This window comes from Taeniopygia guttata, chromosome 7, assembly GCF_048771995.1.
Source record: "Taeniopygia guttata chromosome 7, bTaeGut7.mat, whole genome shotgun sequence".
In the NCBI taxonomy this organism is placed as follows: Eukaryota; Metazoa; Chordata; class Aves; order Passeriformes; family Estrildidae; genus Taeniopygia; species Taeniopygia guttata.
In genome coordinates this window covers 16,470,212-16,486,519 of record NC_133032.1, presented here as the reverse complement: position 1 = coordinate 16,486,519, position 16,308 = coordinate 16,470,212, and the positions used below count along the sequence as shown (strand labels likewise).

Genomic DNA, 16,308 nt, shown 5'->3' with positions numbered 1-16,308 from the left:
GAGAGAAAAGATTTTATGGTTAGAATATAGTTATTCAAAATTTAAATGGGCCAGATTCTTCACCCAATAAAATTCCAGGTAACTCTACAGTCATAAAAATGCCTACCTTATAAAAGGGCATATTATGATTTTAAAAGCAATTGCCTTCAGAATTTAGAAAAGCAATTCATACCCATATAGTAGTTATTTTATTACACTGATGTGAAAGTTGCTTTTCTTTTCTATGACAGTTCCAACAACTACTTTATCAATATGTCAGGTTATCAATTACTTATTAGCACACAGGTTGGATCCCACTAGTAGCACCATGTTCTAACCCAGTTCTCTAGTGACTGTGTATTTACTATTCATTTGCTAAAATGTCTCAGTATACATGTCTGAGTAATCTACCATTTAAAATCCTTTACTTTGTGCAGGAAGATTTTTTTTTTTTAATACAGGATTATATTAAAATACATTTAAAACAGAGCCTGGTTGAATTAAAAATTCAAGATAAAAAACACACCCAAATTGTGATACGTACACTCAAGCACAGATACAGAATTGATTTTGGTAATGTCCCTGCATTTGGCAATAGACTAAGCTAACACTTATTACCCTAGGTTTTAAACATGAAGAGACCACCAAGTTTGAAGAATGCATCCAAGTTTTGCTCTTGTCATTAAAATATTAAAACTTTAAATATTCACAGCACAGATAAGAAAAAGATCTGACAGGACTCCATTTACTTACAGACTGTTCCTGCTTTGGGATGTGACTCAAAAATGAGGACACCTGCTAATTCTCGTTTTACCTTAAAATAGAAAGAGAAATTATAGTTATTATGTGTATCTCATTCCTCCTGGTGATGAGGTCACATAATATAGCCCCGTTGTACTCTCCTTCCCTCTGCATCATTGATCAGTTATTGGTCTGCTTCACTTGATCTCCTCATTCCTATTGATTGGCTTTACAAAGCTACATTTCCTGGCTCCACATGGCTCAGACTGTCGTTACTGGACACGAAGGAAGTACACAAACGCTTGGTATGTTCAAAGGCCAAAAAGAGAGCATTTTATTCAAGCATCTGATATTTATAGAATTCCAGAGGTGACCATGGATTGGAGGATGGAATTACCACCTCTCCAGCCACACTGGTCAAACCGACAGTCTATCAATTCTCTCCTCCCACAAGGAAGAATGCAAAACAATCATTATTTACATGAACAGTGCATGAGAACTCCAGTAAAAATATGTAAATAGATCAGAAGACTGAAGAAGTTTTATGAGAACTTTAAGATTTTCAAAACAACTATAAAAGAAAACACTTTTAAAAATCAGGGCTACATCAGACAAGGGCATCTTTAAGATATGGGTCTCCACGCATGTGAAGATGTGTGTATACACACATGTGAAATGATCATCAACAATTAACAAGACAGGAAGTTTCAAATGGCAATAGTTAACCTGTTACAGAAGATAGCTAGGGATTTTCAATTACTCCATGGAGTAATTATTCCTGTTATCTCCCAAGGAATCTGATTCAGACTGACGTAAGTCTGTGCTTGCACTGTGTCGAGCTGTGAAGCACAGCCATCTGGACTTGCTGAGTTCCCTCTCTGCCTGACAGCTTCCCAAGCAAAGCATCCAACTGAGTACCTCTTCCAGGAACTGGAGAATGTGACGCTGCCCTTGGTGTCAGCCAGCTCCTTGCTGGGTTTGTTTTGCCCTTGGTGTGATTAGCTCTGACTGACTGGGCAGTTGTCTCTAGTGGGAAACTGCTTACAACTGCTTTTGGTCACTGTAAACACTGTGTTACTGCCACAAAATAGCAGCAGCACTGGGAATCTTGTATGATCCTGAGTTCTCCTGCGTTTTATGTTTCTCTTCATATAACCAACGAGTCTCCAAGAACTTAGAGGCCAATTTCCAAGCAGCAGACTTCATTTATTTGGAGAATGTCAGCTGGTGACAAGACATTTTTCAGAGGTACTACCATGTAACTTAACCATGATAAATACAGATCAAAAGGTGGCTTCAACATCTATTTACTAGTAGTATTTTCACACCACTGTCTCATCTGTTTAAATCTAAAAAAAAAATTTAGACCATGCAGAAACACCTGGGAAGGAATTCTCAAATTCTGGATACAATCCAAATGAGAACCTGATGGCTGCATCTCCTAAGATGGGTGGAAAAATTTGGGCACTGATGTACTTAAAGGCACCCACCCAACCTTGGTGCTCAGGCACCAAGTACAAACATACCACATTAGCCACCTCTCCTAGAACTCCTTCCTGACAACCAGGGGAAAGCACTCCCTTTTTGAAGCCTGGAGAAAAAGAGAGCTGAATAGAGGTGCTTGGACGGGTTTCTTCAAGTACACTGACCAGTGAACACACTCAGAGGCCTGTGATTTCTGTAACACTTAGCTCACCAAACTCCTTTATAACTTCTGATCAAAGGCAATGATACTTTCATAAGGCCAGGAAATACAATCCCATTAGCCCTGTTCTGCTCATTGTAGAGATCATTCCTATCCATTTATGTCCTCAGACATCTTCTCAGCTGATTCAGTCATTGGCCTTTGCTGTGAATGAATCCACTTGATGAAGCCCAAGGTTTGACTTGTTTTTAACACTGAGTTATATAATTGCTCTTCATTCTTACATTAACTTCACAGGCTTCTCTAGCAGTACACCACCATGAGACTTGAGTTTTATCAATTTTACTTTCTACTGCTTGTGGCATATCAAGAAAACTTATTACTTTAGGAATTATGCCTTACTTAAAATAAATTAAACATTCCATTTCCTTTCAAGTTGATTGGTCATTAATCTCCTGGTTCATATAAGCAATACTGTCTGTTGTTCCTCTGAAGATTTCTTCTAAGTTGATCTTATTTTCTGTGTTCTGCTTTAGTTCATGATGCACATAATAAGCTGGCATTTCCAGCTTACTAAAAATATGGAATCATGTGAACTTCAAATTGCCAAGTATTTTTTGCAGTTTGTATCACTTGCCATATTTGTTCCATATGGTACTTGCTGTGGTATCTGACCTCAAGTCTGATTTTCTTCTGAGCTGAAAGTATTTTATTTTGTGTTTCAATTTTTTTTTTCTGGGTTATGTCCGCAGTATCAAGAATTTTCTCCACTCCATCTTAATATCTATACTGGGTAGTTTCTTTTGTTTAACATTTAAAGGGTCATTTCTGGATCTTACAGTAGTCTTTCTTTAATTACTCTTTTCTCTACATTCCAGGAATTTTTAAGGCTTTTGGATGTCTGTTCCCATGTTGAGGAATACATCTAGTGCAGATAACTCTGCAGGAACTTTGGTTTGCAGTTTGTCTGCAGACTGAGCTCTGTGTGGGAGCCCAGAGACACAAGAGGCCACGGACTGCCAACCTTTGTCATAGCAAACTGCACAAGTGGCACCAGCCAGGTGAAAGGACACTGGGAGACACAGCAGGAGCACGGGACATGGGAAGAAGGGTGAGACTTGTGAATGCTTGGATGGTGAGAGGATAAAAGCCCAGGGATTCCTTTACTGGGGGTCCCTCCTTGGAAGCACCAGCTTGAATTGTTTCTGTGTCACTGCACTGTGAGTAAACTGCTTTATGGAGCAAGACATACAAGGCTGTGCTGTGGGAAACCTGGGGTGGAAGCAGTGAGGAAACCTGTTCTGGCTGTGTGAGTGGGGGATGTGCAGGAGTCCAGCAGGACCCGCCAGGTCACTGGAGCTACCCCCTGTGAAGGGGCTCCAGCCCCAGCAGTGACAGTCTCTGGTGTTTGGAGTGTGACTGCCAGAGTCTCACAAATGGTCAAACTGGGAAGTTTCCTTAACACCAATGTAACTCAGATACCAACTCCAAATGCCTACTTTCTTTTGAAAAACATAGTTCAGGTTTTTATATGTTTTCATGGAGTACTATCTTTCTGTAATGCAGCTTCATAATTAGCTGCATCTGTCCAGGCTAAATGAGAACAACTGAAAATAACAAGAGATTCGGAAGAAGGTATTGTCAAATATGGATCTATTTGCTGACTGGTTTCATTTTTCTGAAAGCATCCACATCTTATTGTTACCAAGTAAAGCGCTATTTAGCTTGTTTCAGTTGTCTGCACAGTGTATGCTGAGACTTTAAACAGATGCACTCTCCTGTCTATTCCATTTAAATTGGTTCTCTGTGTTGTTCTTGACCACGTCAGAAAGTGTCTGATGAGCTTTCTTTCACTCAATGACCAAACTCCAACCAGGAAGGACTGCAAAGTGCACCTTTCTCCACAGTATTATTCCTCCTCCTGACTGGTTCAAGCCAAGACTCCTCACAGAAATCAATTCTGCAAAATTCAGTAGTACCAGTACCTTCATTTACACATGGACAGAGACCCAGACAGTGGCACGGGGGACCAGGGCTGTGCAGAAATACTTGAAGAGAATTATATCTGATATGAAATAGACAACCTACACCTGCACAGTGCTTGGGTGATTCTCACAGATGGAATAAATTCTTTGCATGGAAAGTATAAATGAAAATGGTTACAGGCTCTCCAACTTCAATAAAAAGTTAATAAAAAACAGAAGTAAAAATTGAGCCTCCCTTTTGGTGATGAGTTATAATTTTTAAAACTACTTACTGTAGTAGAAAGGTGAGATAAGGCCTTAATGTGGAGAAGTTCTTCATATATAAATTCTAAGTCATCTACAGTTCTCTGTCCAGGGCTATAAAGAGAAGATAAAAGGGATAACTAAATGCAATAAATGTCCAAAATAAATACTTCAGAGAAGGACAGAACAATACAAAATGCTGCTGAACTGTCTGGTGAAGTGTACATCCTCACTAAACAGGGACTGAATGAGGTTTCTGGCTGGAGGACTGAAACACACAAAGGATGGAAGCTCTGTGAATGCTACCTGAATGACACTGAGCAGCAGCCATGGCAACCACCTTAGAGAGATCCTGATTAGGCAGCTTTTCTGATTAAATCAAGTGGTCTATATATGTATAAAATGGTCATATAAATCAGAAATGGTACAGAAAGATTTGTTCCTTTCCTTTCCTTTCTTGAGAATAGGGCATGCACTATTTTTCACATGCAGTACTAATTAGTTGTAGCAAACACAGCTGTAGTGGTTTGTAAAGGAGTGTGCGAACTTCTGCTGAACAAATTGGAGATGCAGCAGTGCATCTTGGAGGACAGCTAACGACTGCTCTGCAGTTAATGTTGTGTGCTGCTGCTTAGCCACAAAGGTAAATAAGAACCACTCAGTAGTTTCAGCTTCTCTCACTGAAAAATACAAGAAGCTGCCATTACTAAAAAGCATGCACTGATGAAGGAATAAGTCTTCTCTAGCACAAGAAGTAGTAAGGAGGCTCACACTGTGGCTGAAATAATTGCATTTCTGTAACCTACCCAAAATTTTCTGATTGCTAAAGAAGGATACAATTACTGTGGGGACTGCAGTGTGTCAGAGATGCTTTGGAGGATCTACTAAACAGCACACAAGAGGAGTTGTGGGAGATTGAGAGTAACTCCCAATCTTTTTCCCACTCACAAGATTCTATTCAGTTACACTAATACAACATTATTTTCTAAAAGAACAAATTCTCCTGTCATATAATTTCAGACAGCACATTGGAGTGACAGACGGACACACACAGGAAAAAAGCTTCCTTTAAAGCATTATTTCAAGGTACTTTCATAGGACTAAGTCCTTCCAAACAATATGGTTTAGATTTGTGAAAAGCAGATTACAAGTAATTAATTTAATGGACCAAGAACAAAAGAAAAGAACAACGAACACATAAGGAAGAGGATGAATTTAAGATGTGAGGAAATGGGATACAGGAAGTCCAGTCTGAGGGCAGGAGCTCCAAATGAGAAGGTTTACATGCTCCACTGTTACACAAGCACAGTTCTAAACCCTGCTGTCTGCAATGTGTGGTGTCAAAAGAATTAACAGCACAATTGAATCCTTGGACAGCCCTAAAAGAAAAATCTACAGTGAGCCTTTCTGATAGAAGTTTTCTCCTAAAATGTCAGTATTATAGGAGGCTAGCACCTAGAGGATCAGGAAAGCCATATGAAGAATTACTGCACCCTACAGATTTTCTGCCTGGTAACCTCCTGATCCAACAGTCTGTCTACATCTTGTGTGAGACACAGGGAGTACCCAGCTCTGTTACTCTGGAGTTATACTGCATCTTTTTACAAAAGTAGCTGGATGGAGACTTCTTTTGGATGCAAGAAGCACTGGAGAAGTCACAGAAAACATAAGGACAACTGACATCTCTGCTAAGCAAGCTTTATTTTTCTTCTGTTCTTCACTTACCAATGACGTGCATTTATTATTGCCCAGATTAAAGACACATTTAGACTGAAAACCAATTACTCTTTCCTCACATAGAATCAAACAAACTGTTAAGGAAAGACCAGAAATTGGTTTGGTGCTGCTATGCCCTCTAGTGACTCAAAATACTCTGTTTCTGAATTTGGCTTGAAATTACAAGGGTGAGACTCCTAGTGATTTATGCAGGGCAGCTTAATTAAGTATGGCATAGAACTAAGACAATACTAGCTAGCAAACAAAAAGTAAGGATTTTAACAAATAATAGGGAAGTAGCAACTTTAATTTTATAACATGCTTGCAAAACTAGTATGTTTCGGAAAATATGGTGTAACAAAATATTTCTACATTAAATTGAAAGATACAAGGATGATGTCTTACTGTATCAGATCTCTATCATAAAAACAAAGGGACACTTCCTTCAGCATGTTCATTTGCTTCCTTTAGCATGTTGGAAGGACTGAAATCTGTAGCAGATATCTGTACCTAGTCTTTACTTCTGCTCCTGCAGATGTCACGTGGAGAGATATTAGGTATCACTGTGTCTTTAAAACCTGTGTGGTGACCCACTGATGTTGATTTGTAGGATCCTGCTGTGTAAAGACCTAGTTTCTGCAGGGGACACATTCTACCAGCAATAGCTGGTTATAGAGCGGATAATAAATGAAATAGGTAGGGAACAAGGGTATACATTAATGGACAGAACTCAGGTGATATTAAGTGATCAATAAAAACTGTTCAGTGCTTGGAGAATTTACCAAGGTCAGAGACATCGAGTTTCTCTGTGACTAGGATGTTGACAATAACATAGTACTCTGCCATTGATAAGCCATATATGTCCAAGCAGTATCATTGATTATTTTTATTGTACAACTAACCAGAAAATTCTCAGATAATAAGAACAAGAGAAAAGATCAGAGACCCTGTAACATTGTGATTAAGTGTCAAATGCTCTCTACTGAGAAAAAAATGTGCTAAGTGAAGCCACCAAGAACATATAATGCAGATTTATTATTTCAGTCACACTGCTTACTTACTTTAGGCTAGGGCATTAAAAAAAGAATGTAATCCATAACATTATCTGAGCTAAATACTGTTGTTGGATGAATACAATTCTTCCTTTAAAGACTCCTGTTATTATTGTGTTTAGCTTTGTATTATAGGATCCTATTAAATTAGGGTTTACCATCAGGACATATTTTCATACTGAAGTGGAGAAACACTTAAGGAGGAGCTGTATTAATTCTACAGTAATTTTTACAGGGACTTGAGCAAGGTCTGCACCTGTGCTCCAGCCATTTTAAGGAGCAGAGAGCTGTGTTTGCTACTTCACAAAAAGCTATTTTCACATTCAGTATATGTGTTTCCAAAGGAAAAAAAAAAAAAAACCACAATAGCAACAAGAGCGTGCCAAAAATTTCCCTGAGCTCTATTCTGTTTTTTAAACTATAGAACATTCTTTCATAGTTTGACAGTTAAAATGCTGCAGTTAATGTAATAAACAGAGAATTTTTTAAGTTGACTGTCAAAACAAGTGACACTTTTTGTTAGAGATTTTCAGATTTCGAACAATAGAAAGTACCTTTCAAAGCAACAGCTTCATTATACAATCAAATTCTCAAAGTAATCTTCTCATCAAAGAATATTGTCTTATTTCTTTCAGGGTAATTATCTGAGTTCTGCAACCTCTCTGGAAATGGTTACCGTTATAAAATGCAGCTGTGCTGGTTTGAAAATTGTGGGTCCTGCTCAGGTCAGCTCGAGTCAGCATCTCTGAAGCCTTGACAATTCCTTTGAACTTTTGGCAGCTGTAACAGTGTCTAGTCAAAACTAGCAGGACTCTGAGCATTCATAAGGATTTTAACAGCTTTGCTAAAGCTCAGTCCAGGGAGGATTTTCAACTAACAAAATCATTACGTATGTAAACTGAATACTAGAACAGTAGTTAATATGGTACTTGGCAGTACAGTTACTTCAGTGAGCAAAGGGCTGCAAAAATAAGCACTTTCAGGGATAGGGAAAGATGTCAGATGAATATCAGTCTTGAGAAAACCTCGTTCTCCTCACTATATTCCACGAAAAATCTCGTGTTAGTATTCTTTCAGGTGATGCTGTGCATGTGACGATACAGAGGGAAGAGCAGTACTTTCCAAAGCATCCTTCTAGCCTTTCAGCTCTCTGTAAGAAGTCCAGATGATAGTCAGTATTTATCCTGCTAGTGTATACTTACTGTTCTGGAAGTCATGACAGAAAGCAAATGTAGTAGGCAGCCAAAACCCACGATAACCTAAAGGGAAATTCTCCAAGAGATGACCTGCTCAGCTGGCCTGAGGCAAAGGAGAAAGTGCAGAGAAGCAGGGTCCCAGCACAAACAGCATTGCTCAGTCTCCAATGACTGGTGTCTGCTCAGAGGTGCAAAAGCTCACTTTTGCTCCTCAGTGCAAAAGGCACAGGACATGTCTGTAAGGAAACAAGATCTCAATTCCATGACTCCCTAAAGGGTGTATGGAAACACCTTGCTCTCAGTCTGGCTTGTCCATGTATTTTGTATGACAGGGAGCAAGTGCTCCTTTGCTTGTGTTGACTAGATCTCTAATAAGGATAAGAAATAGAATGCATACGTCAAAACTATTGCTGCATGGCAGTGTTTAATGTTTTTATAAGCACAAGTGTTTGATGGCACTTTTGGAAATTCAATGCTTTTAGCAAGTTTTGGAAAAGTGCTGTTGAAATGAGCTTGTGATCTAAACAGGAATGGAGCCTGGAAAGTATACAGATGGAAACAGAACAGGAACAAGTAGTTGGGTTAGGTGATTCAAAAATCTTTTGCTATGAACAATGTTCTCACACTGTAGGCAGGGCCCACTCCTCTCACACAGCAAAGACAAACTTTGCCAATGGCCTCAAGGTAGCAGGATTCAGCCCTGTGTACTTGCCTGTTTTGAATGGTCCCTTACAAGTAAATCTTCAGTGAAAGTGAGTTTAAGTTATTCCTTATTCTCAGTGTGTTTAATTAGCAGTAAAATATGTCTGCCATGGCCACTAAACCCTACCAGCTTAATGCTTGCCTTCAATGGAGGGTCAAACGGAGTTTATACTGGCTTTGAAGTCACTGTAAAGCTGGCTGAAAAAAAGGCTAATAATCAACATAGGTTTCTCTTGTTTCCATGTCACCAGGAAGACCCATAATAGTAACTCATTATTCTGCTTACGGTTTCCTGAGAATCATCCTCATATGAGCATCTGGCCCAATCTGAGAGAGAAGCAGCATAGTATCCTGTAGCTCCTCATCACACTCCTTTTTCTCCTCCTCAGTTGGCAAAGGGGCATCTTCACGCTCATCATCCAAAAATCGATAAAATAAGTATTTGTCTTGAAAATGGTGTTCCTGGTCCACTGAAAACAAAATAACACATCAAATATTGAATGCTCCTCAACGAAGCAAACCTTGTAGAAATCTGTGCAGTATCATGTTTGTTACAGATAGATTATTTAAGAAGGGAAAGAAAGCTACAGAAAAACTGTAAGAGGATGAAACTATTTCTCATGTTATGTAGCTTGAAGGGTACACTTTTAAATTGTGTACTACAAATACTTTCCAAAAGGTTTCCATATAAGTGTGTTGTGGGTGTGTATAACATGTATATGATTTTTCATTAGTTCTGTTTTCTTATTGTTTCAACCTATTTCAATTAATCAAACAAACTACACTGGGGAAAATGGTTATACTAGTAATTTCTAAGAGATACTCTCTAGCACAAACACTTTGCTCTACATGTTTATACAGCCTGAAAAAAGGTAGCAAAAACAACTAAACTCCTTGTGATGTAGCAGAAATGTATGTCATCAAGGTATAACCCCAGGGCCAAGTTCATTGATCTGTATCCAGGTAGAATAACTTAATGGAAGAACTGCCAAAAGACCTCCAAAGTAACACTATGATATTGCAAAGAACAAGCCCTTGGTCTTCCAAGCAAGTCAGAGTGATGTGTTGAGTTGGATACTGTGATGCAGCTTGCAATAGCTTGCCCTGGAGAGTTCAAGGGAATATATGGCAGGAATTCAAGTTAGAGCCCTTAGGGTAAGGCAGCAGTAGAAACAATCTGCCTTCCCAGTATGGAAATTTCTCCCTGGCATATGGGAAGCACAACAGACAATAAATGCAAGTTTACTGTAATAGAGCTGCTCTTCTACATTTAATAAAAATGTACGTGCAAAGCTCCAAATATGAATATTGCTTTAGAAACCTACCCTTTTGAGGGCTGTAATATCCTGTTACCAACTAAATCCTGCCAAATGGAAACTGAAAGTCAATATAAAATGCAATCAGAAAGCTAATATAAAATCCCAGATTTCTGCACTGGAATATCTGGTGTCCTGAATTTGGGAGCCCCTCCAAAACCAATGGAAATCATTCCAAAATGATGGATCTGAGCAAGCACAAATATCCATATTCACTTCTAAATACTGCAAATCTTTGATGAAGGTTAGTTTTATGTATGGTAATACATCCCTTACTTTTGGCCTGAGTGCTACCCAGTTCTAGCTATATAAGCACAAGCCAGGGTACTCCTAAGTATAATTAGAGCTATCATTACAAATTGTTAATTTATGATGCAATATGATCGTAAGCTAAAAAAGCATACTGGCAACCAGATTCAAATAATGTTGTCTGTGTGTTGCTCTTGCACTTAGGAATGAACAGGCTGCTCTGTGGCATTTCTTTTAGGCTCATGGTCCCTTTCTTTTTCATGAGAAAGAACTACAGAGGTGTTGATGTCACACACTGCCCATATTTTAGTCAAGATACTGATTTTCTTTATCTTACCATGGTTAAGAACACCTTCTTCCAGCAGTACTTGCCACATGCCAACAGCCTGGGTTCGTAAATGGACACAAGGACTTTGTTGCATCATCCAGTCAACTAGTTCTGTCCCCACACAGCATTGCCTGAAGGACAGATAGACAGATAGGAATGAAAAGGAAGCTAGCCAAGACAGAGACTGCACACAGTGACTGCCAACGACACTGATATATTAAAGTCTCCATAGACTTAGTTAAATCTCCCTGCAGAAAACCCCATATCACCATCTACATGCACAAGCTTGAAATACCAGTGAAGGTGTCCAGTCTTGAGAGGATCACCTTAGCAAAACAAGTGTTTTGGGAAATGCAGAGTTCAGAGGATCTAATCAAGCCTGTGACACCTGGTACAAAACAAATTGCACCAGTGCAACAACCTCCAACCCAGTTTTAAAAAGAAACATCTGTATACCATGGGATACCAAAAGCCTCATGCTTTTCAGAATCTTGCATGAAAACAAAAATTTAATACTCTAAGAGTTATGCCAATGCAGCCTCCACAGGAAGAGTGAGTGCTATCAGTGTGTTCCTGCATTTGTAACCAAACTTCTGTCACACTGTAGATGGAGACACTGTTTTTGGTACAGCGTTCCTGAGGCTCTCTCATGCAAGCTCTTGGCAACCTTGCACCTCCTGACTGACCCAGAGGTAGAAAACAGCGGGTCTCAAGTTCTGGAGAACACCCCAAAAAGGGTTAAAAAAGCAAAAAGCTACATGGTCACTTAGTAAAATTCTTTATTGTTACACTTCCTAGCTCAGCAGAACAGTAAGAGTTTTCCCAGTTCTGTGTAAGAGAAAATGGTGCAGTTGTTTGGACCAGCACTGCTCTTCATTTATCATATATGCTCTTTTGTTCTTCTAGACCAATCAGCAATGTCATATTGTGACATATTCTTGAATCAACTCACAAATGCCAAATACCTTTGTATATTACATGTTTTGGGCTGAAATATGGAAAATCAATCCATTTATTTCAAATGACAATCAGCAACATATTGATTTACCATTTAGACAAAGTCAGAGATTTAAATTTTTTTTTTACTTAAAAACATTCTGAATAATGTATTAGATATTTGATTTAAACATTAGACACTAAAACAAACTGATTGTTTCTTAAGCCAATAATAGGTAGATCCTGACACTTTGCAGGCAGATTTCTATTCTACAAATGCCATTGTTATCCCACTTCAGCAAGACTGTGCTGCCACCAGCAGGAAGATTAGAGACCCTGACAATACACTGAAAAAAAAATTAAATAGAGCAGCAAATCTGCATCAGGAATGTTTCTCACCAGGTGAATTTTCAGAACGCCACAGTGAGCAAGACTGCTGTAGCAATCAGTACAGGAACATAATATATTAATGAACTTTTCTATTATCTCTTACTGATATACAAACAGAACAGAATCTTCATTTTAACTTGGTACTACACAGAATATTCCAGCTAACCATTCTATTAACTATGCTTTGGAAGAGTGTTTGTATGTGAATGCTCTGTTCACAATCATGGACTCAATTTCCAGTCAAATTACTTCAGAAAGGATTTACCAGGCCCATTAAAGACTGCATAACATCCAACTCAAATAACATCACAGAATAATTTCAGCCCTTTCGAGACCTGCAAGTATGGTAAGGCATACATGACAAATGAGAGAACTGCAGGCATAAAAATTCAGAGACCTCTATACAATCAGCTCACACACCTGTAAGTCTTCAGATGGTATTTGCGATCTCTTATCATGTGAGGAGCTCGGGACAGAATTGTATTTCGCAAAATCTTTCCAGCTCTAAGGATCTTTTCTGAAGGAACCTTGGTGATCATGGAGAAAAAGAAAGACCAAGTGACACAGTTTTTTAAACTTTCTGGAATCTCTGTACTGCTTTCTGCAAAACAAAACACAAATGCTCTTTCCTGAATTAAAAGTCCTCTTGCACAGAGGCTTACTTTTGAAGAGCAATGTAGTATATATCCGAGATTTTAAATTTCACATACTTCTCACATCTAACAGAAAGGATCACCAGATGATTCATATCACACTGCTGTGATAGTTATTTCCACTTGTCTAATGGCCTGGGTCTACAGCACACCTATGTTCTATTACCTGAGTAATGGTTTTAGTAGGATGATGTGGGATGTGAGGATCAATAAGAGGTGTCTGAAAAATAAAATGAAATTAAATAATTTTTTTAAGGTTGACCAGAAAAATAATGACTAAAGTAAAAAGAATGAACAAAAAAGCTGTAATAACAAATAATATGAATGTCCAAGCTCTATCCAGGAGATAGGAATATATAAAAAGTTTCTGAGTGCATCCTAAAGGTAAACCTGGTTGCTGAGGCTCAGCAAATTAAAACAGTGACATGATATGTGAAGATAAATAAATCTGTGCTAAACTTTGTAAAGTACTAATGAAATGGGCAATGGCTGAATGTCACACCAGATCTGAGCATACACAGGCATAGTTACCTCTTCCCCCCACACAACAGCGTTCCCCCACACGCATCTGCTTTGCCATTCAGCCCCCCGCCACAGAAATTCTCTCTTTCTTCAGCACCTTTTTCTATTCAGCCCTTTTCTCCCTTACAGCATAGCACAAGTAACAGGAATGGAGATAGAGCTCTTCTTCCTCTGTGTTTTCTAAATTATCACTAGGCTGAGCTGGCAGCCCTTTCATAGCCGCTCTCTGAAATGCAGAGGCACACAGGCCACTCGCAGGGACCCAGGCAAGGACTGGGGCTGGTGAAGAAAAAAGGAAAGAACAAAGCAAGTGGCTTGGTTCTAAAAAGGGAAGAGTGAAAGGAAAGACCATCGGGGCTCTACAGGGGAGAAGGAGAGAAGGGGATGAGAGAAATGGGAAAACAGGCACATAAATAGGTGAAAGAGGGAGACAGGGAGCACACAGCACAACACAGAGGGAAAAGGAAAGTGAAGGTTAAAGGACAGCAGAAATGGAGACAAAGGAGAACAAGACCGAACTTCAGCAGCCACCTCAGAATGATGGGAAGACCTTTGGCTTATTTGGCCTGGTAGTTAACAGCATGGACCAAATTCACTTGGAGTGTGCGATGTCAGGAGACTCGACACAAGGGCTGACTTTGGCTGTGCTCAGGGCTGGCCGACAGCAGAGCAGGCTGAGCAGAGCAGGCTGAGCAGGCTGAGCAGAGCAGGCTGAGCAGAGCAGAGCAGGCTGAGCAGAGCTGAGCAGAGCTGAGCAGAGCAGGCTGAGCACAGCTCTCCCACAAGGGCAAGACTCTGCACCTTGGCAGCCACAGTCCCCTTGCACCTCTACGGCAAAGCCAAGGCCGCCGGGGCAGAAGTACGGTGGAACATGAACCATGTACTTCGGCTTGAGGTACCGGTTTCCTTACACTGGGCATCTGTCCATTAGCTCCCACAGGATTTTAATGATGTGACAAAGTGCTTGTGGTTATCAAACAGGGCTAAGAGCTAAAAATGCACCAGGAAACTATGGTGGGAAAATGAGGGAAGCATATGACAGAAATCAATAATCTTAACATAGAGGCCTGTGTATGGAAACCAATACAAAGTTCTTGTTTCTAGTCATACCTTACAAGAAGTCTCTGAAAAGGCATATCAATACCATTAAAATGGGATTCCTGATTTTTCTCTTTTAATAAGTCAACAATTTTTCATAAACTCATTTAAGTTCCAAATATTTCTATCCAGACAGAAGAGAAGTAGCACATCCCTCAATATTTCTTGGTTGGTTTCTGGAACTGTGTGGAATCTGCTCTAGATAGTCTATATTTGCAGTTAAAATAGGCAAAGAATAGCAAAAATCTTTTCAAAGATGCCTCTAATGAAAACAAAAACATTGAATAACAATCTCAAACGGGTATAATATCCTCAATTTAGCTTCCAGATTTTAATTCTAGTTAGGAATATACTTAGAGGAGAGATAAAACATGTAAGACAAAAAATATAGGAGATTTTTAGAGCAACAGACTAGCAAAAACAAATGCACATTTTTGTTCTTTGCAGTGTAAATTAAGTTTTAACAAAAATGCATAAAGTAATAGGTGAAAAATTGAACACGGAAGAAGATTCTTAAATAAATCTCCCAACCTAATCAAAACAGAATATAAGACAGCATTTGGAAGAAATCTGATTCAACACAGCACAAGAATCTCCAGAAAGCATCAGGAAGGCTTGTTCACCTACATCCTGACCAGTACAGAAGGATCAACTGCAAAGATAGAACATAACTTGGGTGAAGGTGATCGTGAAATGATCCAGTGTTAGAACTTTAAAGAAGGAAGAAAGAGCATCAAAGCAGACACAATGGACTAGCAATAAAAGCTTCCATAAAAACAGAATACTGATAGCTATATTCCTGGAGTGGGTCATGGGGGAACAAGTGTGAAGCAAAAGGAGTTAATGGGAGCGGCAGTTACATAAAGAAACCGTATTAATCAGACATACAATATATACTAGGACTTAACTAAAAGGTGAAGTAAAGACTCAGCTAAAGAAAGCTCTTCACTGACACACAAGAAGGAAATACACCGAAAGAAGAAAGTAGGGGGTCTAGAGAAAACAAGTATAAATTGAATAACAGAAGACAGAATTAGAAAAGCAAAGGTATAAAATGACAAAGACTTTCCAAGAAATGTCAAGAAGTAGATAAATATTCCATAAGTACATTAGTAGTAAAACAAAGAAAAGAAATAGCGTTAAGCTACTGTTTAACAGAGGCAAATCTATTTACAGATAGTTCAGGAAGGCCAGAAACTTTTGATTTATTTTCAATCAACGTTCATTAGAAAGATCAGTGGCAGAGAGATGGTTAATATCCTAAGTAGTAGAGTGACAGGAGTAAAATCTCAACCTTGAAAAAACCCCAAAACCAAAAATTAGCTGTTTTCGGATTGGCTTTGTAGAATTTCATGCAGGAAACTTGAAGAGCATGAAGAAAATTCAAGAGGGCTGAGTCCACCTTGGAACAATCAGCAGCCACTCTTGGTGTCTAAGGAAGGCAGCTGAAGACAGAAATATGAAAAAGGAGAAGCTGAAAAAATACAGATGTCAGCTTAAAGTCTTCCTAGAAAAAGTCCATTTGTAAGCACCTGGAAAAGAACAGGGAGATGAGTC

At 39.0% G+C, this 16,308-nt stretch overlaps 1 protein-coding gene across 7 annotated transcripts in view; it reads right to left on the bottom strand.

The window, feature by feature from the left end:
• The window catches only part of RAPGEF4 (Rap guanine nucleotide exchange factor 4), a 150,952-nt gene that overhangs the window by 40,240 nt on the left and 94,404 nt on the right, over positions 1-16,308 (bottom strand). For 5 of the 7 annotated variants that reach the window (XM_030277473.4, XM_030277476.4, XM_030277472.4 and 2 more), the window contains 6 exons: positions 13,298-13,351; positions 12,899-13,005; positions 11,162-11,283; positions 9,546-9,729; positions 4,623-4,707; positions 733-793 (listed from right to left, as the gene is read on the bottom strand). In XM_030277473.4, the coding sequence (XP_030133333.4) occupies positions 733-793; positions 4,623-4,707; positions 9,546-9,729; positions 11,162-11,283; positions 12,899-13,005; positions 13,298-13,351 (613 nt within the window). The remainder of the gene's footprint in view (positions 1-732; positions 794-4,622; positions 4,708-9,545; positions 9,730-11,161; positions 11,284-12,898; positions 13,006-13,297; positions 13,352-16,308) is intronic. The other 2 variants (XM_030277474.4, XM_072932258.1) reach the window with 1 other exon arrangement.